Source organism: Amphiura filiformis, chromosome 3 (genome assembly GCF_039555335.1).
Source record: "Amphiura filiformis chromosome 3, Afil_fr2py, whole genome shotgun sequence".
Classification (NCBI taxonomy): Eukaryota; Metazoa; Echinodermata; class Ophiuroidea; order Amphilepidida; family Amphiuridae; genus Amphiura; species Amphiura filiformis.
The window spans coordinates 12,749,483-12,775,217 of NC_092630.1; the positions used below are offsets into that span (position 1 = coordinate 12,749,483).

The following is a 25,735-nucleotide window of genomic DNA, read 5'->3' on the forward strand; positions in this document are numbered from 1 at the left end:
GATAAAATTTGTGATTCTTGTTTACAAAGCAAAGATGACTACTATTTATTTAAATTTATACATGTATATTGATTATTTTATAAGTATTTCAACAAAGAGAGCCTGGCCTTACCCCATTCCAAGCTATGTTGACATTGTAGCCTTCTCCTTCTCCTAGACCAACCTTATCAGCCATACCATCAAGCCCACCAGGAAAGAAGAACCCACCATCATACCGATGTAAAGATATATACAACACATCCTTCTTGTCTTCAAACATATGCTGGGTACCATTACCATGGTGAATATCCCAATCAAGAATCAATATTCTGTAAAGAAGAAATTTTGTTACAGGTCAATAGTCCAAAGGTTATATAACTTGGTTATAGTCCAACGAGTCATTAGTCTAAGTGACCGAATAACTTGGTTATAAACCCAAACCCTTACCCTAACCCTAACCCTAAACCTCACACTAAGGGAACAAAAAAATTTGTCTTTCAGGCAGATTTTTCAAGTAGGGTCAGTCGGTCAGGATTTTTATATTATTTCAAAGTTTTAGGGGCCTGAGGTTACCTAAAGACTCAATGCCCTGTAGGATCATGTCGGAGATGGAGTGGTTGGGGAGGTTTAAGTGATTACCAACAGGGGTGTCAAGCTTCTTGGTGTTGACAGTGGACCTATGTCCATAAAAGTGCAGTCTTAGTTTCTCCCACATACTGTATACCACAAACTCTGCAAGAAATGAGATACACTACATTAGATGTGGTGCAGGTGATGTTGCCCCTGATCCTGTGGGAGGAATTGTTGGAATTACTGGTGACAGAATCCCCTTCTTGGATATGGTCCTTGCAAACAACACACCTGTTGGAATCACATGTGAAAGTACCCTGTTGTGTGGAAGGAATAGTATCAGAAAGAGGGGGGACTTCAGCTCTCACAAGAAGATCTCTAAGACTGCGAGGACATCTGTAGGCCAGGATGGGGCTATTGGGAACTGCTCGTTGTAGCCGATCTGAAGTTTGAAGTATATGGTGATTGTCATTAGTGATGCTGCGGAGAGGAGGGAGGTTAGGATGAAAAGTGACCACAAGAGGGACTCTGGTATTGGTGTCCTGATTTCTGGGCTTCTGCTTCAGTACATCTGACCTGGGAAGAGAATTGACCTTGTTGATGGCCTGCTGCACTTTGTGTGCGCTGTGTCCCCTAGATGTAAGGTTCTTCTTGAGGTCCCTGGCATGCTGTGAAAAGTCAGAATCATTAGTACAAATGCGGCAGAGGCGGAGAGCTTGACCGTATGCTATACCACTTTTACAATGTTGGGGATGGCAACTGGAAGAGTGTAGATTTTTATATTAGGCTAAAATGACCCTAAAATTTCACCAAAAGCTTGAAACATCTGGCAAAAATTTGATTTTTCTAAACGTTTTCAAAATGTTTGCGAACATAGTGTTCCATGATGGCAACAAATTAAATACAGAGACCTGCAGTGGCTCATATTTCAACACTCTTAACGACTTATGACTTTTAAGTTATAGTGTAGATTGACACACTCTATGTGATTGTTATACAAAAAGCAGTGTTGTATTCAGCCAGAATGACAAACACATTGTGCATCCACTTTGAACCTTAAAACTAAACCTCTGTACTAACTCACCTCTGAAGCCCATAGTTTTTCTTGGCATGTTCAGCAGCTATAGCTATATGATTAAAGAAGCAGAATCCCATAGCAGTATGGTACTCAGCATGATGACCTGGTGGCCTGAAATATACACATGCAATCAATACTTGTTTCAGTACATACTTTATGGTAAGTTAATCTTAGTAAACCCAAAATATTGTACAAAATTTGTTGGGACACTTGTCATTTTTAAGGTGCATGAATTAGTTGCGAAGTGGGAAATAATAATACTATGTTTTCTTAGATTTTGTGCTTCCTCCCCCCTCCCTCACTCCCTCCAAGCAATGTTGGGGTATACATCAGGGTTTTCTTTAAGCATTTTGCTAAAGGGGTATTTTTGGACCTTTTTCAATTGAGAATTTTTCATCTGGAGGGGTCCAAAATTTTGCTAAATGGAGTATTTTTTAATTTGGAAGGCATTTTTAACAATGTGTGTGTTTTTGGAGTTACCGTTTATGTAAGCACTTTCACCTACTGCCGCTTACATTTCACTTCGCTGTGTATAGAACTTTGATGCCATTGTACCATCACATAATCAGTGAAACACAATGTTACACTAAATGGTTACCAACTGCAATATTTTTAAATATATTTTTAAATATATTTTTAAAAGTAATGTATAACCTTTTCAAATAATGAGTTTTCCAAAGTCAATTTTTTGGCATATTTGTAATGTTAGCATACATCCCATCTTACACCTAAATGGAATCATCCAAATTTGTTGTGTTTATAGGACAATGGAGCAACTTTAGAGTCGCACAAGAGCTACAATTTAAAATGACCAAGATAACCATACATACATACATACATACATGAGAGCTTTTGTTACACGCCATTTCAAAAGATCACAGCGTGAAAAACCAAAACATATGCAAAATGTATACAAGAAACAATTGAAAAACAAAAGAAAAATGAAGCAAGCAAAATTATGTATGCGGAAACAGGTGGGTTTTGAGGCCTTTTTTAAAGGCAGAGACTGTTTGAGCACTTCGCACAGATGACGGTAAATTGTTCCAGATCAGAGGTGCATTGTAGGTAAATGCCTTGTCGGCAGCGGATTTAAAAGTCCAACTGCGTATGATCGGCACATTCAAACGAAAGTGCGATCTGAGGCGGATCTAAGGCCATCGCGAGGATTCTTAAGTTCCAGACATGATGACAGGTATTCTGGTCCAATGCCGGCAAGGCATTTAAAAACATACAGCATGGCTTTGAATGTTATTCTATCCTCTACCAGTCATTCTTTTTTTCATTTTGCCTCTATATTTCAGTTTAAAATGGACAGAAATTGTTACTTATATTATTTCATCATTTTGGTAAAGAATAACAAAATTTGATGGAAATCTTAACAGATACTGATTTTAGTAAGTGAAATTGAAACTTCTCAACATTGATGGAGACTTACCTGACTATTGCTACACCATTACGAGCCTGAAAAAGAGAGAAAGGGTCAAAGTCATCTATTCCATTTAAAACCCACACCCCACCTGTGTAAGATGTTACAAATATTTTCCACAGGGGCATGATGGATTTCAAATTGCATGTCATACACCCTCTAAGAAAGATTCAACCTGAATTTTCTAGTGGGAGGACGAGTTAGAAATAAAGTTGATTAAATTCCATTTGAAATTCATACTCCCCCTGTGGAAAATATGTCCTCACTCTTTCATAGGGAGAATGTGGACTTTAAATGGATTAACCAATTTACATTTTTATTTTTTTATTAATTTATGTTATTTTTTATTTGTTAAGCGCTAAGGGACTTCGGTGTAAAGCACTATAAAAGAATCGTTGTACTCTTGTTATTTATTATTACAAAATAATGAAAAGTACATTGGTTAGCTCTTGTGTTTACATAGTGAATTGGATTTATCACATTTCTGACAAAATATGCAAATTAAGTAATTTACAGTTAATTTTTTATTTCTTCTGTGGTTGAGGTATGCGCTGGTGATTGACAATCGCGTAGAAGTGGCGAGGTCTCCTCCCCTTATACGCGCAGACGACCAATGGGTAAACCGTCTTGTTGTCAAGACTGTTGATCAGCCAATTAGTTGATTGTTTATAATCATGCTTAATGATGCTTTAACACCCAACCAAGCTTATTACATAGCTTTAATTTTATAGGAAGTAAATGATTATACTACCACCTCATGTGTCAACAGACAGAAGTGTAACAATGCATACATGGATCTGCATATCATTGAATTTTGCAGAATGCCAAATTACAATTTACTATAAACCGTCCTTGTCTAATGTATGAAGTGCTTTACATGATTTGAAGAGTGTGAGAAGGAACCCAAGGCAAAAACAACTGTTTATGTAAAAAATATGGTTATGTCTGTTGACAAAATTATATACCCTCTGTTGACAAAAAATTATATAATAGTATATTCAGCAATATGTTGCAATCACAATAATAGTAATCTATACGTGTTGCTGTGGAGACCAAAATGTTAAGGTTTTTATCAATTGTGTCTTACCTTTCCAGAAAGAACAGTGTCAACAACTTGGAGTGTACATCCCAGAGCCAGCCTGGCACAATCATGTGTGGACTAATGGAAACAAGAATACCATCATTCATTTATTTATCAAACAATTAAGGCAGTAATCTTTCACAGAATACCAGTTCTTTAAACAAGTTTATTATTATTATTATTATTTTTTTATTATTTATTATCTTTACCCAGGGTATGCCCGAATCAGCTTATAGCTGTTCTAACCGGGGCCCTGCAATATACAATTAAATTACAACAATATTAAAAGACACTCATATAAATTATAGTAATTATACATAAAATCACATTTAGATATACAAACAATTATGGCACGTAATTTCATATAATCATAGGCAGTGTTCGAATTTAGGAAAAATAAATGGTTGTCCCACGGACAACCAGATTACAATTTCTGGTTGTCCGTCTAAGTTTTTGGTTGTCCGTAGGCCTACAAATGTGACTTTTGGCTAGATTTATGAGTTGTCCGGCGGACAACCAAATCAGTATTTTTGGTTGTCCGGCGACTTTTTAGTTGTCCCGGCAACCGGACAACCAAAATTTCAACGCTGATCATAGGTATATACAACTTTTAAAAACATCAAATCATGTGAATATGCAATCTACTTCAGATGGCTACTTTTATACATTGTCTTAAACGACTGAACATTAATAGCATTTCTAGTAGGCGGGTCAATATTATTCCACAACTTAACGCCAGTATAGCTAAACGAAAATTTAAAAGACTCAATGTCAGTACCATGAACAATGGGTGGAAGAGCTAGCAAATCAGCTGCAGCTTGCCTCGTAACACGATCGTGATTGTCACGCACATAATTGAACATATTATTTAAATACTGTGGAGCAAGACCATTAAGACATTTATAAATCATTAGAGCTTTGAAATAATCATTACGATCTGATAGCCGTGACCACCTTAGCTCTTGAAACATATAATTAGATGGAGTGTAGTAATTAACACCCAAGATCACTCGCAAGACATCGCTTTTGAATTACATCAAGTCTATGACAATCTTCTTTAAAACGACCATACCATGCTAAGCTACAATAATCAAAGTGAGGTTGAACCATACTTTTATAAAGAACATTTAAAGTATCAACATTAAGATATGGTTTAACACGACGTAACAAAGCAAGTTTACAAAAACATTTCAACAACATTATTAACTTGCTTATGCCATTTTAATTGATTATCAATTACAACACCCAAGCATTTAAAATTATCAACACATTCAAGATCATTACCATCAATTCTAACAGAAAAATCATTTGCATGCACATTATTAAGTCTAGCACTAGTACCAACTAGCATGATTTTTGTCTTATCAGAGTTAAGGAACATCTTATTCATACGCATCCAAATCATAAGCTTTTCAAGATCACACCTTAATTTACTTGCAATATCACGAGCATCATCCCCACTAACAGACAGTGTGGTATCATCAGCATACATTGAAATATAACCATGCTCAATTACTTTACACATGCTATTAATAAAAATGATGAATAATAGTGGCCCAAGTATGCTACCTTGAGGAACACCTGAATTTACAGGAAGTTCATTTGATAAAGCTCCCTTAAAAGACACTCGTTGTGTTCTATTATGTAAATAAGAACGAAACCATTTAATTGTGTGGTCAGTTGCGCCCATTTCCTGTAATTTATTCAACAACATATCATGATTGACTGTATTATGTGAATACCTTGTAAATAGAGATTTCTTCCGTACAATGTATCATATCATAATTTTCTGTGAGTAAGTGTAAAGGAAATTAGACATTAAAATTATCAGCCTACTCCGTATACTGTACAATCATAATGGATGATAAATGAATGATCACAAATACCCTTAATCCAACTGAACTACATCAGTATGAATGCCTCCCCTTTAACTGGACGGGATCAGGTTGAAAACTCATAAAGCACATCTACCAAAATCACATCTTGGGGTATGGGTTAAAAAATAACACACTACCTAATAAAACTAAAATAATGTTATATCTATAATTGTGTACATTTCTTTGTGATAGCGTAATCCATTTCACTCAATTACATGTATTTGCAATGGTACCATGTGTATTCTATAGACCCTTTTCAAAGAAGTTACCAATCAATGGACATTCAAACAGTAAAACTGTTTTCCAACAAAATTATTTTCCCTTCCCCTTGCTGGTGGGGTAGTCTACTGTGCTATGCAGCCACTCACTGGACTTAAAATACTGTTTCCCTATATAAATACTGTTTTGAATTATGTGCAATATATATTTATGTAATCATGGACTTTTATATATTAATATGTGCCAGTACCGAAGTGTAATAAATAATTTGTTTCAAAATGGCATTTCAGCAGATGGTATCTTAGTGCCATGTAAAATTTGCTGTTATCCAAACTGACTCTAAATGGTCTGGTTAGACAAATGTAGTACAGACTAATACCGCAGCTACATTCATGCAAAATCATGTCATATTGTCTTTTCAAATTATAATATTAGAAAATTGAATTTACCTGATGGAGGTAGATGGATGAGTATTTATCCTGGAAACTGAGTAACTCTCTGGGAGAAAAATTAGCATAGTCCTTTGTTTCCTCAATGTATTGTGGGCTGCAAATTGAAAAGGAAGAACATAATTCAGTTGCCTTGATTTACAATAATCAGAAGCTCAAATTGTTATCTTAAAATTAGGTAAACTACAAATTGATGATGTGTCCTAATCAAGAAATAATGTGACCATGCTACACCATGCTACGGGGATTTGCCATTTGGTCTAATACCATTTGGTCTAATATCCATTTTGTCTACGTCCATTTCGTCTAAACCCATTAGGTCTATATCCACTACGTCCAATAATCATTTGGTCCTTTAACCATTTGGTCCAATAACCATTTGGTCCGATAACCATTTAGTCTAATAACCAATAAGTCTAAAACCATTTAGTCTAACAACCATTTAGTCTAATACTCATTTGGTATATAATCAATTGGTCTAATAGCCATTTGGTCTAATACCCATTTGGTCTACACACCATTTAGTCTTACATGCATTTAGTTTGTTAATAAATAGACGAAATGGTATTAGACGAACTGGTTATTAGACCATACGAGTATTAGACCTAACAGTTATTAGACCAAACGGTTATTAGACCAAATGGTTATTAAAGAAATATTAGACCAAATGGTTATTAGACTATATGGTTATTAGACATACCGGTTATTAGACCAAACAATATTAGACTAACGGGACATTAGACTATATGATTATTAGACTAAGTGGCAATTAGCCTTTCTGGTAATAGACAAATTGAATATAGACTAAACGGGAATTATACGAAATGGTATTAGACCAAATGGCAATAGACCCATGCTACATGTAACAATACTAAGATTTTTCTAAAACCTTCTTTTTGCATTCATTGTCATTTCAATACAAATGCTACTGCAACTGATGGCCATTAGTTATTAACCTCTATAAAACACCTAGACTACCCCGTAGTCCACTTGCCCATTGTGCATACTCTGGATATTGTATTTAAGCTTAAAACTCTGATTTAATTAATGTGTGCACAATTGATAGATTTTCACATCTGATCAGTCACCCTACTCCCTCTGTTTGTTAGCTTCCCAAGTGGACTACTGACATTGCCTTGCGGTTAAGATTTTTAACACGGGACTCTATGGAGAGTTAGGCCAATTTCTGGCCTAACTAAAATTGTCCATGAATCATGATGTAATGCATCTTTAAATGGATCTGCCTTGTGATTGGTCGCCCATACCTCGCTATGGTTTAAATCGTCTGGGCCCGCGCCATGACCATTAACTACACCGTAAACAACTGTCTGTGGTATTTGCGGCTTTTGTGTTGACGCCGAAAGTTAATCTCTCATCAAACATCTAAGCGCCCGGCTTAGTACTTGTGGTTAATGGACTGATAAACAAGTATGCTTGACAGTGTGTTTTTAGAGAGCAAAGTCCAGGGGGTAAAGTTCTGCTTACAATTCAAAGTTCATAGTCGAAATTTCGGGGTTCGCTAATAAACTGGTAGATTCCAAAATCAGAATTGTTCAGTATTAAAGCGAGCCGTTATAATTATGCAAGATAATGTTGCATTCAATTACTTTTATTGTCACTAATCGTCTGATATTTTTAACTCTTTATGACCATTTTACTATTGATACTTTAATTTTAATAAACATCAGTATAATTTTGAGTTCAACGAAATGGGTTCATCATGACTAATAATAACATATTTTAAATAAAATTCGACTATGGCAAAACACCTGGCAGCTATTGCAGATAGAACCTTCTTACACTAACCCTTCCATATCAACGGATCAACTTATAAGAAACTAACAAAAAATAACATATTTATTACTTACTCATGACATAAGGCAATTTCTTCATCAGTTGCCATTCTTGGCTGAAAATAAAAGTAAAAAATGAATAAGACACAAAGAATAGGTGTATATATACATGTATTATAGCATATGTTCAATCTGTTATTATTTTCCAAGGTAATTATATAGAAATTACATTCTGTACTAGTAACCAAAGTTTGTAGTATCTGTTCGTAGTATCTGATCCAGATAATAATGCACTTACTGTGTACGTAAATTTCAGAATTGAACATTTTTATGACTATATTTGGAATCAACATAAAAAATGCATTAAAATGAGTACAAACAAGTCCAGAATTGGTTTATAGTTTGATCAGCTCGTAATCGACGGGAATTAATAGGTTTTTACCATTACGCTAAAAAGTAGACCCATGTTAAGAGTGATATAGTTGACCTGTCTGGTCTATACCATGCGTGTTAAAGAAAGTAGATATAGTATATGACTTGAATAAATTATTCATGATGTTTCTGGTGAGATGTCACAAGACAATTCTCGAAATAAAATATATTGATATTAGTCTGTGATGTTATAAAGCCCGCCATTATGAGCTGATCAAACTATTGTGGTATTTGAGATAGCTCATGATATTTTCAGATAATATCTCCAAACTTTTTATGATGAAGCCTATATGGCCAGCATGCAAAGCATTAAATGTGCCTGTAGTCAAGGGCTGTTGTATGCAGCTATCCCATCTGAGTGCTCAGGTCAACTCACCTGTACATTCAAACACCTGTCCACCAATCCCCATTTCTTATGCCTTTCAAATATATGCGATATCCTCTCTGGTCTCTCTGGGTGCTCACTGAAAGGTTAAAGGTCAAATGTACATTCATAAAGCTCAATGTACATAATAATACTGAAGTTCAACTACAGATAATAAAAATGTTAATTGGCAAAGTACATGTATACATCTTTAGACAAGATTTACGATCAATTGATCAATAAACGGCAACCAGGTTTGGAAACATCATCAAACAGTTTGCTATTTCATGAACATTTAGAAACACTACAACAGTGATCAAGAATCCTGATAGGAATTGAAATATTTCTACATGAGCACAAGATTACTTGGATCTAATAAAGAACATTATTAATTGGTTTGAGTTTGTTGTTGTTTCTAACTTTCTATTAGATAGTTTGTGAACAAAACAGAAAATATTGTCAAAAAATGATCAAGTTGTCATTGCAAATGGAAATACCAAAATTGGTGTGTGAAGACAACAGAGTTTTGTGTTGATTTTGCACTATTAAGGTAAAATAAGTATATATTTTAGGAACTTTCTTTCTGAATTGAAAACTTGGCATAATTCGCTGGTCCTCTTACCATGTACACTGACCTTATTAGAGTATAAAGCACAGGGTACAATGTAATACTCAGCACATGTGCAGTGCATACATAGCTATTTTCAAGCAGGGTCAAGGCTATCTATTAGTGATCTTGCTATAAGCATGAGAAGTAAATGATAAGGTTTTGATGAACATCTATTCCAGAAAACTTACACAATAATATTAATTGGCAATTGGTGTGAGAATATAATTGGCAGGATTGTTGGTTCTACATTTAGGGGGTTTCACAGGATAATAATTAGATGTTAGGACAGAAGAGGGTGTATGTTTAATGTTATGCCCTTAATCAAAAGCCTGCGATCAAAAGCACACATGATAAACAATTATTTTATTTTGGATCTTTGATTAACTTCATATATATTTTGGTATAAATAATGATGATATAAATCAGAAAAATGGAGCTAACAAATACAATGGCTTTGGGTTTCAGTATATAGGCCTATAATATATTTGTTGTTTATACATTCCAAAAATAACTATTCTTGATATAGTGTTTATTATTTTGTGTGTTTAAATTTTCAAAACCAGATTTCAAAACCAGATTTTTATGGATGCGAATGTTGTTTGCTTTAACAAACCTGTGCAATCACAATTATACTATATATATATATATATAGTCCGTTTGACGTAAGTAGTGTGAGAGAAGAATGGGTATAACATAAACTATTGGGCAAAATCGCTAATGAATTAGCTTCCGAAACTGATTCTTAAGGATGTAGAAGGGATCATACCAAATGATCACATTTGGCACCAAATGTTTGGAATTTATTTCATCTTATTTCAAATTTATGTAACAACGTATAAAAACCATAAAAAATAAGTTATCAGTACTCAGAATTTGAAAGTGACCGACTTTGAGAGAATTGCAACAAATGGAATATGGCTCAAAATATTCAAACAACCACAATCTTTACACTTAAAAATTTATATATTTTCAAAAGAAATTTGATGTTACTCATTGTAATTCATCCTCTTGCAGGTACATCCATTTTAAAGGGATTTTTATTATACTATATTTTACATGTACACACAATTTGACACAACTCTCAACATTCATAATGTACATTTGTAGGTCTAACAAGTAGAACTAAAACAGTGTTATTAGAGTATTCAGTGGAATTTTCCAATGAAAATGGAGCAAATTCGAACCATTTTCTGTGATTTCATTTGGATTTGGACTCAATAGGCTATTCCAGTTAAAAGGCATACACCCCGGCCCCTTGTGGAAGACATGACTGTAATTGCCCACATAGGGGATGTAGATTTCTAATGGAATCTAATGATTCAGGTAATCCCATTTGAAATTCACACTCCCTGTGTGGGAGATTAATGTTGTGTCTTCCATAGTGGAGGTGTGGATTTCAACTGAGACAGCCAAATCCCAAACCATTTTACTGTGATTTCATGTAGATTTTGACTCAATGCTACAGCTCATTAAAATTGGGTGAAGGGCAGTTGATTGTTAGGAAAGTTCATTGAGGCAGAATTTGTTTTTTATCTCTGTGCAGTAGTGAACTGTCTGATTGACCTTTCATTTTTTCATTTTTTTTTTCAATTCAAAAATTTCATAATTGTAAATTTTAACTTGCAACTATATTTGGAACCAGCATGAAAATGCATTAAAATAAGTACAAACAAGTATTGGTTCAGTGGTTCTTGAGATAGCCCTAGATATTTTGAGAAAATATCTCAAAACTTTTTATGTTGAAGCTTATGGTTAGTACGCAAAGTATAAACTTGCTTACTTTGTCAGCTTTATGAACTTCTGTAGTTCATTACTGATATGGCTATTGTTCACAAGTCCACTGCATATACACACACAAAAACAAAATTAGGAGAGTTTCAATTTAGGTTGAATAAGACACATTGATACCAGACTTGTTTATACTATGACTTGATACTTACAATGGAGGCTTGTGTTTTTGCATTCTTTCATCATAAGCGAGACAGGTTCTGAAAATGAAGAAATGGTTTAAGAAATTGTAATAATATACATGAATAATAAAAAAAAGATTACATTATAAATTCTATACAATGTATTACCCCATCATAATACATGTATGGCATCATTATTTCAAACTTAACTTTTTCCATGTAAAAAACAAATTGTACATTTATATCTTTTAAATCCTTCTATGATCAAAAAGAATTCAAAACGTTTACCATACTCTGACACATATTCAAGAAGAGAAAACTCTGTGAGCTAAGAGTGCTTTACTGTTTTTATTGCAAAGACATACCATCTACCCCATTTACATAGAGAGATCTGTACACCAACTGTACTTTGCAACAAAATCATGTTTATGTGTGGATTTGCATGCATGGGAGAGGGTTATACAGTAAGCCAAAAAATTAAGGTACCAGTTATATTCACCCCCGTATATCCTAAACAAAGACAGGTATGTCATAATAGGAACAATAGCTGCATCTTTTAGCTCGGATTTAAGACCTCATTCGTTGAAATCGTTCAAGAAGGACACGACATCCAAAAACCCAAGGAAGATGCCAATTTAAAAGTTGCAGTTTACTCCATTGCAAGCCCTATTGATTTGTACACAAGGCGTTCCAGCACAAGAGAACTAACGCCGGTGCTTCCATTGATTAGCACTAAAACCTTGCGTTGTGCTTTCATTGATTAGAACACAAAATTGCAACTTTTGATTCTGTATCTTTCTTATGTTTTAGATCACCGTTTCTTTAATTCTCAACCAATTTCAACAAACAAGGTCTTAAATCATAGCTAAAGAGTACAGGTAGTGGTTGCTTGTTTTAATTTTGACATATTTGTCTTTGTTTAGGATATAAAGGGGTGAACATAACTGGTACCTTAATTCTTTGGCTTACTGTAGATGTGTATACTGTGTATACTATCCTTATGCAGGGTGACCTTATGTCATGTATGTGGAGATATTTGTCACACAATCTGCTCCATGGGGGCTAGCTAAAGGAGGCATTTTTGTCAATTAAGTTACTATAATTATTAACTAAAACAAACATCAGGCTATCATATTGAAAACACCAAAGGTCCAGCATACTTGGTTCTAAAGTTCTGAAACTTTATTGATGTATAGTCTCTTATGTATTTTATTGTTTTTTACTCCATATTTTTGCCTTTATCTCAATTTAAAAATGGCCCATGGACCAGATTGTGTCACATTTTTACTGACTAATGACACATGTACATTTTCCCTCGATACAATTCAATTGTCGCTAACTGGATAAAGAAACAACTCATTGACTTGTGCAAGTGTTTGTTACTTTTATGCTTGATTCATGCAATTCATTACTTTTTGGTTGTCAGATTATAAAGTTTCAAAAATTCAACAAGTTCAAAATACATCTGCTTATCTTGCTCTTCCAACCTCACATGAATCACATAACTCCTATTGGTCAGTCTATAAGGCCATCTTGCTCTCCAACCTCACATGAATCACATAACTCCTATTGGTCAGTCTATAAGGCCATCTTGCTCTCCAACCTCACATGAATCACATAACTCCTATTGGTCAGTCTATAAGGCCATCTTGCTCTTCCAACCTCACATGAATCACATAACTCCTATTGGTCAGTCTATAAGGCCATCTTGCTCTCCAACCTCACATGAATCACATAACTCCTATTGGTCAGTCTATAAGGCCATCTTGCTCTCCAACCTCACATGAATCACATAACTCCTATTGGTCAGTCTATAAGGCCATCTTGCTCTCCAACCTCACATGAATCACATAACTCCTATTGGTCAGTCTATAAGGCCATCTTGCTCTCCAACCTCACATGAATCACATAACTCCTATTGGTCAGTCTATAAGGCCATCTTGCTCTCCAACCTCACATGAATCACATAACTCCTATTGGTCAGTCTATAAGGCCATCTTGCTCTCCAACCTCACATGAATCACATAACTCCTATTGGTCAGTCTACAAGGCCACTTGCTCTCCAACCTCACATGAATCACTTATAACTCCTATTGGTCAGTCTATAAGGCCATCTTGCTCTCCAACCTCACATGAATCACATAACTCCTATTGGTCAGTCTATAAGGCCATCTTGCTCTCCAACCTCACATGAATCACATAACTCCTATTGGTCAGTCTATAAGGCCATCTTGCTCTCCAACCTCACATGAATCACATAACTCCTATTGGTCAGTCTATAAGGCCATCTTGCTTTCCAACCTCACATGAATCACATAACTCCTATTGGTCAGTCTATAAGGCCATCTTGCTCTCCAACCTCACATGAATCACATAACTCCTATTGGTCAGTCTATAAGGCCATCTTGCTCTCCAACCTCACATGAATCACATAACTCCTATTGGTCAGTCTATAAGGCCACTTGCTCTCCAACCTCACATGAATCACATAACTCCTATTGGTCAGTCTATAAGGCCATCTTGCTCTCCAACCTCACATGAATCACATAACTCCTATTGGTCAGTCTATAAGGCCATCTTGCTCTCCAACCTCACATGAATCACATAACTCCTATTGGTCAGTCTATAAGGCCATCTTAATTAAATCCTGTGTCTCAAAGCTTGTGATAAATTAAAAACCTCTGGATTATCTTAATGAACTTGCTGAGGTTCATCAACCAATTCTCTCACTGCATTCATCAAATAAATGTTTTATTCTGTGACTTTAATCCCATTCATTACAAAAGACTCATTTATTTACAAAATAGCTTTCATACAATGTCTATTTTATATCATGTTGATCTGTTCTTTGTTTGCTGTTTTAATGTATGTTATTTATTTTGTATGTATTTTCCTGTGCTTTTGCATATTACACATTATAAATTGCTCTTATTATTATTATTTGAACATTAGTAACATTACTCCCAGTATAATTGCTCATGGGGTTAATGTTACTTTGGTCCACTTTTTGTGACAGCTATCAGATTAATGCTCTGTGTGCTAGACATAGGCTTCAACATAAAAAAAAATACCAGTTTGGGGATATTTTCTCAAAATATCAAGAGCTATCTTAGGAACCACTGAACCAATACTAGGCTTGTCTGTACTGGAATTTTTTTTAAACATTTGAAACTTGTCGTCTGCAGTGGAGAGGGTTAAAAACCTTTTCAATCAACTTTAGTTTAATTGATAATAAGAAGAGCAATTTATAACATGCAATATGCAAAAGCATCAAAGTGAAGGAAATTACATCAAAATGTAGCCTTTAGATCTCTAAGGGGCTGATAATTAATAAGAGTTATCTATTGGTTACTCACCTGATTATACCATCCAATCAGGATATAATCAGTAATAAGAATGTGCTGCTTTGTACAAATGAATGTGACCTGATCCCACAAAACCCGGACAAAGTAGCAAAATAAATTTTCGAGAGTTAAACCAGATTTAGAATCCTCAAATTTCAAGCTTTAAAATGATGTATCAACCATATTTGTATTCATTTGTCAAAGAGAAATGTAAAGTGTTTTTCTGCAGTTTTGCCCTGGCTTTCTCAAAGCATCGATAATGTTTTTGATGAGCAGGAACAACATAATAAGTGTTGCGGATTCTTTTTGTCCTTTAAAAAACAATATTTTACTTACAATTTCTATCACATTTACTGGACTGTATCTTTAAAGTGCCCTGACGACTTTGACCGGGTTTTGACAGAATAGGTCACAAATATATAAATAACCAAATATGTAAATAACCATGATACCCAAGACTGTGTATTTGCTGCCATATTCCTGGAACATTGTGTAGTTTCCCTCTGACTACCTTTTAACTATGTAAGTGATTGATCTGTATTATGTACATTGCACTTATTTTACAAAATTCATTCTTCCTAACAAAAAAATGGGCCAAATTCTTTTCTTTTCTTACCTGTGTGGTGCAACATGCAATTGACTAGTCTGACTTATCAACTCATCCAATTTCTTGCAAGCCAGCAGAGTTTCCTCAGGTGTCATTTCTTCCAGAAGTTTATTGGTTTCAGCATCTTGCTCATCTGATTCCAATGATGCCTCTGTAGTACTGGATACCTCATCACATTGCTCGGGGCTTTTAGATGGAACTAAATGAAATAAAACCTTAGTGAATTATTGTGGGAGATTTATCAAACCCACAAGACCTATGCATATTTTACAAATAGTTGCTTATTATTGTGACCCCAAATCACTGTATAAACTACTGTAGAATTTTGCCTACAAGCATATATGCTTCTAAATGAGGGTTTATTTGACGAAAGAGATGAAATTAGTTAAATTTTTCACAAGAACTAAGCTAACAATGTGGAAGGGGGTTCATACTTATCCATACTCATCCATATCAAAAACATGCACTTGCCAGCTGCTACATGTGTCTCTTTTTACATAATAGCTAGGAATAACTACCAGAATCATCTCAACTGGAGGTCACTTCAAATCATCCCCAAGTCACATCGTTTAGGAATGTTTTCTGTATTCCTAAACCATACGACTTGGGGATGATAAGAATCCTTTTAACATGGATGTACACATATGCCACAGTCTAGGACCTTATCAATTGAATACCTGAGTGGAAGAAGGGCCCAACTCCATTTTTTTTACAAAAATGAGTTAGACCCAGCATTTTATTGGCAGCAGACTGTTCTTCCTTGTGGGTGAACGATGAGCCAAAAACTACTCTCTAAATAGTCTTCCATGTACACTTAATCATGGTTTTCATGGAAGAAAGGCCCTTCTTCCACAAATATTGGGTTAAAGTGGAATTTTGTTTATCCGTGAAATCTGCTTTTCACTCCAATAAACTTTCATGCTAACATTATTACATGCTTCTACTTGTGCAATTTATGGATAAATACCAAATTTCTGTAGCTATTTATATGAAAAAAAAAAAAAAAAAGCGCAGTGATTTATAGTGCGCTACGCACAGGCACAATGCCTAGACGTTGATCCACAAGCCTCAGCACACTTTACAGGTTGTCGCTGACCACTACCACCCCATATCATACCATTAACCATTTAACAACAAATCAGGGACTTTGCTGCTACAAGAGCGCACACCCTAGACATTCCACAAATAACCATCACAACCAGGATCAGCTCCCTGAGTTTCGTGACGGGTTACAACGAGACAATTAGCAGTAAGTTCCTTGTCCAGGGAATTTCAAGCTAACTCAATTTATCCACGAGAGCATCCCAGCAAACACAAAAACGTTTTAAAAACGTTTTTAATAAGTTATATTTTGGCTTTTGGTTTACATAAAACGTTTTAATAACATTAAAATGTCGGGTTATATAAAGGTCATGAAAACGCGTTTTAAAACGTTTTGTATGAAAAACACACTACAACAATATTTTTAAAATGTTTTCGAAAATGTTATTGTAAACTATTTTTGCAAACATTTTTGCCAAATATTTTGTCAACACTTAAATAACATTATTTTAAAATATTTGCACCCAGCAAACACAAAAAATGTTTTTAAAATGTTTTTTCAAAACGTTTTAATAACATTTCAATGTCGGGTTATATAAAGGTCATGAAAACGTTTTTAAAACGTTATTGCAAATATTTTGGGCAAACATTTTTCGCAAAATGTTTTTTCAACTCCAAAATAACATTCTGTTTAGAATGTTTTGTATCAAGTTTTCAAAAATGTTTTTGGAATGTTATTAAAACGTTTTTACACCCTTTATATAACCCGACATTTAAACGTTTTCTGTAAAACATTTTTGTTTGAGGAGCAGTAGATTATCAAAAAATGATTTTTAATGTTATGAAAACGTTTTATACCCTTAATATACCCTTTATATAACCCAACATTTAAACGTTTTCTGACAACCTTTATAACCTTTTGCGAATGATGTCGAAAACGTTTTGTGTTTGCTGGGATACTAGGCACCGCCAGGGTTCGAACCCGCAACCTCTCGCACCATAGTCGAACGCCTTAACGATGGAGCTAACTTGACTGCTTATAACACATCTGCTTTACGGAACTGGCATTTTCAGTATATTAGTGGAGGAAGGGCCCAACTCCAGCGCGTATAAGTCCTGTACCGTTGCCATGGAAACATCATATATAATTTCAAATGTATTTGTATGTAATACTGTATGTTTATGTATTAAAGGTCCCCTGAAGATGAAAACATTCTGTCCATAAAACTTTTCCAAATAAATTATTAAGTTTTTCTTAATATCTCAAAAACAGTTTTGATGGAGTTGGGCCCTTCTTCCACTCAGGTATTCAATTGTAAAGTACAATTACTTTGACACATAAAAATTGCAAAAACAGTTAAGGATTCAAACCTCATTTTTTAAAAGGACAGAGTGCCCACCTTTCTTTTGTTAGCGATTAGGCTAGACTCTACCGTGAAATGATACTGTGGGGGATCACCACACCTCCTCCACAGTGTATCTGTTACCTTGCCAGCATTTAAGAATGGCGGTACCCATTTATACACCTGAGTAGGGAGGATTAATCAAGACAAAGTGCCTTACTCAACGGCACAACACAATGGTGACACATAACACATAGATCACATCTACCAACCTTGATATTCCAAACATTGCCAGTATGGTTTGTGGTGAGCAATGACTTCCAAAATAGTTTCCACAGCACTGCAGGAAATAATTATAAATACATGTCAGTCAGGTACAAGTGGAATATTTTATAAAACTGATGACCTAGATTCATATTTATGGAGCAAAGAAATTCTGAAACTTTGAAAGGCTTAAAACATCTGCTTCTTTTGAACACATTTTAATCTTAATTTCATCCGTTTCCTTTCATCATTCACTTTAGCATTGTGTAAAGTTACAATAAATTATGAACTTTCTGCCAAACAGATTTTATGATTGGTGTTATATACCATTGGATTATTCCATTTAAAATATGGAAGACATGTTCTTAATCTACCACACAGAGAGTATGAATTTTAAATGGACTCACATTTGAAATCTACATCCAGTGTGGGAGATTAAGGTCATGTCTTCCATAGGAGGTGTATGAATTCCAACTGGAATTTTGGGCTCACCAAATGTCAAAATCATAATGCACCAATTTTCATTTGAATGTTCTCACATATTTTGGCACTGTTAAATACCAATTATCCAGTATGTTTGAACTAGGTTATCAAAACATTCAAGGTCATACATGAGCCCTGTGAACCTTGACCTATTTTGCTTTACACCTGTCTAGAAGTAGTACCAAACACCTAATCTCTGGTTCCTGCTCAACTAGTATCATAGCTTCAGCATACCTCTGCCAATATATTTATGGGAAATTGTGAAATACAAAAGCCTTGTGATTAGAAGCTTACCAGTCATAAGGTTTTCCAAGATCCTCATATGGTGGACAGGGATCTCCCAGCAATGCCTTGGTACACATGCTGATTCCTTCTGCTAAACCTTTCATACTGTAACCACCCTAAAGAAATGTAATCAAGCAGAAAGTTTAGATTATGGGAAGTAACATAACATATATTTAGTTGACGTACAGGGTGATTCAAAATGAAGTAAACTTGTGGGTTTTTTTTTATCTTGGTCTGTATGTGGGGAGGGGGTGAATGGAACGATAATAGCAATTCAGTGTAGTACCAATTCCCATAGTATTATGTATGTCATATGTTTGGTGATTCTTCCAGTTTTAGTGATCACTCCCAGTTTACTCATGTAGCAGGGACCGTGCCTTCCAGTGTGTAATGAGGGATGCATATTAGTGAATATTCTCAGTCATCCAGTCGTTAGAATCACAAGGTTTTGAATTAAATCAAATACTGGAACTTACATTTTTTGCAACTTGCTACGTTGCGTCTGAAACCATCAGATTTCATCAGACACAACCTATCTCACGCATGGGACCGGGCCATCAAAACGATCCCTAGCCGTCTCAAAGTGTCACATGACCAGCCCATTGGGTCAGTTGCCTGATGAAGTCTGATGGTTTCATATAGAGTTGGTTAATGTGCCAATTCCATTTGAAATTCATACTCCCTCTGTGGAATATATTTCGAAAATCTTTCACAGGGGATTTCAAATAGAATTGCAAATTTTATGTTATAAAGTGCACCGGCAGAAAGGGGATCATAAACAGATGTTAATTAGACTCCCAAGTCATAATTAAGGAAGGGATGCTAGTTATCTAGTATATTACACTTATAACAGTATTTATTTCAAAAGTCAAACACAAAACACTTCCTGGTTTAAGACCGGTAAATGACCTATTCAGACTACCCAACATCTTAATTGCTGGCAGAAGAACAAAGCTATTTTTGAGTGGAAAATCTCTACAGAGAAAAGAAAAGTGCACAGAACCTACCTCAAGAAGGACAACAACTTTTCCATTTGCAAGGCCCATGAGCATATGGGTAAGGTGAGCATAGAAACCAGGATGTATACTCATTTCTCCCTGTGGAAAAAAGTAACAAATATCTTAAATTGGCTTCATGGTTACAACCATATCATTGTGATCACTGCATACTGGCATAGAACACCCCATAACCTTATGGTATGTATGCACAAAACAAGTCACATTAGACCTGGTCCTGTTAGACCTGGTCAAACTATGGAGGTTAGACTTAGGGAAGGATCCCTTTTTAAAGATTAAAATCTTTCTTTTCCTCCTTTAATCCTAGCAAAGTCCAAAAAATAAACTGCAGCAAATATAGAATAAGGTATGTTAATACCCAAATGTTCTTCTCCTTTGGACTTATTCATCACATTACTTTATTAACAAACGAGGTTAAAAAGCACACACAAAACCCAGGACATGGCCAACATGCCAGTGCAACAGCATGGACCAATGCAGGGAAACAAAGCAAAAACAAACAATTACATACAAGAAATGCATAAAGAATTTTTTTAAAGGAAACCATGTCTAACTGGTTTTGTGCATGATATGGACCGATGTGTCTGTATCCATATTGTGAATCTCACTATAGAGCTGAAGGTTCAATATTTTTACTGTACATAGCCATTTTTGCCATGGTTGCTACTTGCATTCATCAAAATGCCCAGGGCACTTGATGGTTTAGCTGGTGATGGATTTAATAGTAATCTGATATTAGATATAACAATAATATATCTGTGAAAGATGAATTTTCTTCATTTCCTGAAAGCAATGTCATTTTTCAAAAGCAATGAGTATCGATCTATCTCCTGTAATGAAGATTTTTAGCCCTACATGAAAAGGTGTAATTTCATGTGTGCAAAAGTGTGAGCATGAATTTAGTATTAGTGGTTGGCTTTCTTCTACCATTCCTGAAATATTGGTTGTTTTGTCCTTTTTAACCAACATTTTGAATGTTGTTATACTCATTAAACAGTTTTTAACATTATAGGTTGACATAAGTTAACTCTCTCCACATGGGTCGACTGCAAATGACAAGTTAAAAAAAATGCACAAAGATCAATAACAGTTTTGTACATCCTATGTGTCAATAGCTGTTTGACTTCACACAATGGTGAACGTTATACATCACAATTACACAAATTGAACACATCTTACTGCACCACATTACATACAGTCAGGGTTGCAATACATTGACATTACATAGTACATACAGTCAGGGTTGCAATACATTGACATCACATACAGTAAGCCAAAGAATTAAGGTACCAGTTGTGTTCACCCCTGTATATCCTAAATAAAGACAAGTATGTCAAAATTAAAACAAGCAGCCAATACCTGTTCTCTTTAGCTCTGATTTAAGACCATATTTGTTGAAATTTGTTAAGAATTAAAGAAACGGTGATCTAAAACCTAATGAAGAAACGAAATCAAAAGTTACACTTTTGTGTTCTAATCAATGAAAGCACGACGATAGTTTTAACATGCTAATCAATGGAAGCACGGCGCTAGTTCTCTTGTTCGCGAACGCTTTGTGTACAAATCAATAGGGTATGCGATGGAACAAACTGCAACTTTTAAATTGGCATCTTCCTTGGGTTTTTGGATCGTCGTGTTTTTATTTCTAGAACAATTTCAACAAATGAGGTCTTAAATTCGAGCTAAAAGATGCAGCTATTGGCTACTGGTTCCAATTATGACATATCCGTCTTTGTTTAGGATATACATGGGGTGAACATAACTGGTACCTTAATTTTTTGGCTTACTGTAGTACATAGTCAGGGTTGCCATACATTGACATCACATAGTACATACAGTCAGGGTTGCAATACATTGACATTACATAGTACATACAGTCAGGGTTGCCATACATTGACATCACATAGTACATACAATCAGGGTTGCCATACATTGACATCACATAGTACATACAGTCAGGGTTGCAATACATTGACATCACATAGTACATACAGTCAGGATTGCTATACATTGACATTACATTGTACATACAGTCAGGGTTGCCAGTCAGGGTTGCCAAATCCATCATTTAGTAGCACAATGAAGTGACTTTGAACTATCTTCCCATTGCCCATAACTTAATAAAGGATACTGTAATATTGCCTTTTGGTAGGCTAAAAGTGTCCTCTAAGTTGATTTCTGACAATGTTAGCTGGATTTTTTGCACCTTTCAAGTGTTGTGTCAGCGGGGAGATAATTGTTGGCAGGCAGGCAACCCTGCATAGAGTTAAGCACTGCATACCTGTGGGTCACTTAGCCCTGCATCAATACCTGAGGAGACCAACACTAAGTCTGGATTAAACTGGATTAAGAAAAACACACAAAATGCATTTAAATATCAATTTACTAAATTAACATGCAGGGCTGTACCTCATCTTTTTTGACACTCGGTACACTTTGTGTCAGCTCCATTTTTGGTAGTGACATCAGTCTTTTCAGTGATTGCGCCACAAGCGTACTGACAAACTGCCCTTGTATATGTGCATGATTTTATACTGTGAAATATGCACCAACTACTACCAAACTTCGGGCCAAACTTCAGGTGGAATAGTAGAACTGAGTAGTTTTAAAATTTCACCTGCACAAGAGCAAGGTAATCAGCCATTGGAATTAGGGTATATGTTGAGGTACAGCCCTGTGCACTTTACTATGTGTACATACCTTAGGATCCCCAAAGCAGGAATCACAACCGGCTGATACCACAATCAACTCTGGATTAAACTGATAATATATTGTTTTTTTGTTAATTTAAGAGTTATAAACACAATTTGTTCTGTTTGCACATTTTGATAAAACCAGAAATATTTAGAGATAGAAAAATATTTAGTAATATTATTATTATTAATATGTGTACATCTATACCAAAATGATGCACTTGTTGGCTGCTACATGAGTCTTCACTACATGAATCTATTATTTCACATAATAGCTAGGAACAAATACCAGACTCATCTCAAGCAGAGGTCACTTCAAATCATCCCAAGTCACAAAATACAGAGAACATTCCTTAACCCTCGATGAATTGGGATGATTGGAAGTGACCACTTGAGATGAGTCTGGTATTTATTCCTAGCTATTACATGAAATGAGACACATGTAGCAGCCGACAATTGCATCATGTTGATATGGATGTACACATATTCAGACTCTAAATTTGGGCCACTGAAAGTCAAAATTCCATTGACACTTTTGATACCCTGAACCCCATTCATCAAATTTGAATTTTGCACAATATCCAATTTTATATCAAAACATGCACTGTTCTGTGATATTTTTTGGTTACATCACAATTTGGCTAACCAATGAAAGGAAACAATTTGCCTCCAGCAAACTAAACTGCTGGCTGATCTGACTCTCATCTCAACAAAAACCAATAAACATGTCAATTAAAGATCGGAAAGTATAATGGGCTAATCAAGTTAACATTCATACACCCCCTATCCCTTTTGAAATTCTCCCTCCTTGTGTGGCAGATTAAGGTCATGTCTTCAATGGGGGGTGTATGTATTGCAACTGGAATTACATACTAGGAAATCAGAAAACTGAAACTGAAGGTATTTTTATTCAATACGATAAACATACAATGGCCCAGTGTCACTATAAAATTGTAAAAACAATGACTTTGTTTTCCTTCCTTACCTCGTAGGCTATTGGGAGTAGGACCTGCTGGAAGGCTGCAAGATATTCAGCATTACCATGGTCTCTCTAGATAGAAAATATAAACAACAAATTGTCTCGGCATTTTGAGTGTACATGAAACAAGAGCAGCTATGTTTCTTGCTTAAATTTAACATTCACAACTGGATAGGCATTACTTGCTCTGATCAAGTCATTAACCTGAGCTATATACATAGATATAACATCCTTAGATAGACTCTGGTCAGTCTTTAACACTTATGCATTTATGCTGTTTTCAACAGAATGTTATGAAGCAAATCCCAGTCCACAATAGAGAGCTGGCAATCCTGGAGCTTGATTCCTGGAGGGTGGAAGAACATTCCCATATCTTCCTCCTGGTGTAGCCCTCCCCCTCATCCTCCTGATGTTGCCAATTTTTGTTTTTGTTATAAACTGTTGGTAAAAATGTGACAGCTCCAATGAAATCCGGAACAAGTCGTCAGACATGTTTTTGAGTTATAGGCCTTTAAAGATGACATTCCCATAAAAAAAATCAAATTTTGGAATTTTCAATTCATGGTTTGGCTGTGGGACTAAGTGGACTTTCAAATCCTTGAAAGTACTTATTAAAAGAGGTTTATTTAATCAATAAATAACAGTTGAACCATGATAATCCCTATTCACTCCTGTGAAAGGTAGGAAACTAATTGGCCAATTACTCAGAATATTAAGTTGGCAAAAATATCAAGGTATATTTTACAAAATCCATATCTTGAATAGTATTGATATTATTTATATAGTTTTGGTATCATTTTAAAGTTTAAAGCTTATTACCTAGTCCTTACATTTTTATTCAAATAATCATGAAATGTCAAAAATGGGACTTGTTCCTGGTTTTGTCAGAGCGGGTCACATATGCATTGTTGACAGGGCAATACAGACATCTGTGGTAGTTTTTCATTCACCATTAGGCCAAGAACTTGTCTCACTATTTCATTATTTTTTAGTGTCTAAATAATTTTTAGGATACTTACATGATTCCAGGGCACATTGATGTTGAAGCCACAACCTTCGCCCTTTCCTATATGGTCCCAGTTGGATTCTGTCAGATATGGCCAAAAATTTTTCCTATCATAGCGATGAGTTGAGAAGTACAGCACGCTAAAAGGAGAAAAACATGGTCATGTGATTACAAGATATCATAGCGATGAGTTGAGATGTACAGCAGGCTAATAGGAGAATAACATGGTCATGTGATTGCAAAAACATTTTATGTGTACAGATAAGCAATAGCTCCAGAATGGGTTATTCCAATTGAATTCCACACACCCTTTATGAAAGATATGACCTTAATCTTCCACACAGGGAGTGTGAATTTCAAATGGAGTCACCCATCCAATGTTGTCTGCTCCAAAATGGGTTATTCCAATTGAAATCCAAACACCATTTATGAAAGATATGGCCTTAATCTTCCACACAGGGAGTGTGAATTTCAAATGGATTCACCTATCTAGTGTCGTCTGCCCCAAAATGGGTTATTCTAATTGAAATCCATACACCCCTATGGAAAATATGCTCTTAAAATCTTCCAACACAAGGAATGTGGATATTAAATGGGGTTACTCCATTTGAAATCTACACCCCCTGTGTGGAGGATTAAGGGCATATATCTTCCATAAGGGGTGTATGGATTTCAAATGGAAATCCCATTGCAAGAATGTTTTTATGATTTGCATTCTTATGAAGTTACTACTGTCAACTGTAAGTATAACCACCAGGAGTTATCCAATTCCCTAGATGAGAGATAATATTCAAAAAAGGGGGATAGCCATACCATATTTTCTTGCATTTTCCAACAGGCGGTGTTAATTGGAGTTCCTCTATAGAATGGTAATTTCTATTAAAAA

At 35.3% G+C, this 25,735-nt stretch overlaps 1 protein-coding gene across 3 annotated transcripts in view; it reads right to left on the reverse strand.

Moving 5' to 3' along the window:
* Positions 1-25,735, reverse strand: part of LOC140148051 (histone deacetylase 6-like) — a 63,968-nt gene that overhangs the window by 8,676 nt on the left and 29,557 nt on the right. The window contains exons 10-25 of one of the 3 annotated variants that reach the window (XM_072169892.1): positions 24,863-24,989; positions 23,850-23,915; positions 22,453-22,512; positions 20,163-20,252; positions 19,165-19,271; positions 18,396-18,463; positions 15,749-15,938; positions 11,819-11,866; positions 11,659-11,718; positions 9,281-9,368; positions 8,548-8,588; positions 6,680-6,776; positions 4,141-4,212; positions 3,063-3,088; positions 1,634-1,738; positions 113-308 (exon numbers count right to left, since the gene is read on the reverse strand). In XM_072169892.1, coding sequence (XP_072025993.1) covers positions 113-308; positions 1,634-1,738; positions 3,063-3,088; positions 4,141-4,212; positions 6,680-6,776; positions 8,548-8,588; positions 9,281-9,368; positions 11,659-11,718; positions 11,819-11,866; positions 15,749-15,938; positions 18,396-18,463; positions 19,165-19,271; positions 20,163-20,252; positions 22,453-22,512; positions 23,850-23,915; positions 24,863-24,989 — 1,441 coding nt within the window. Of the gene's footprint in view, positions 1-112; positions 309-1,633; positions 1,739-3,062; positions 3,089-4,140; positions 4,213-6,679; positions 6,777-8,547; positions 8,589-9,280; positions 9,369-11,658; positions 11,719-11,818; positions 11,867-15,748; positions 15,939-18,395; positions 18,464-19,164; positions 19,272-20,162; positions 20,253-22,452; positions 22,513-22,871; positions 22,932-23,849; positions 23,916-24,862; positions 24,990-25,735 lie in introns of all 3 variants that reach the window. The other 2 variants (XM_072169891.1, XM_072169893.1) reach the window with 2 other exon arrangements.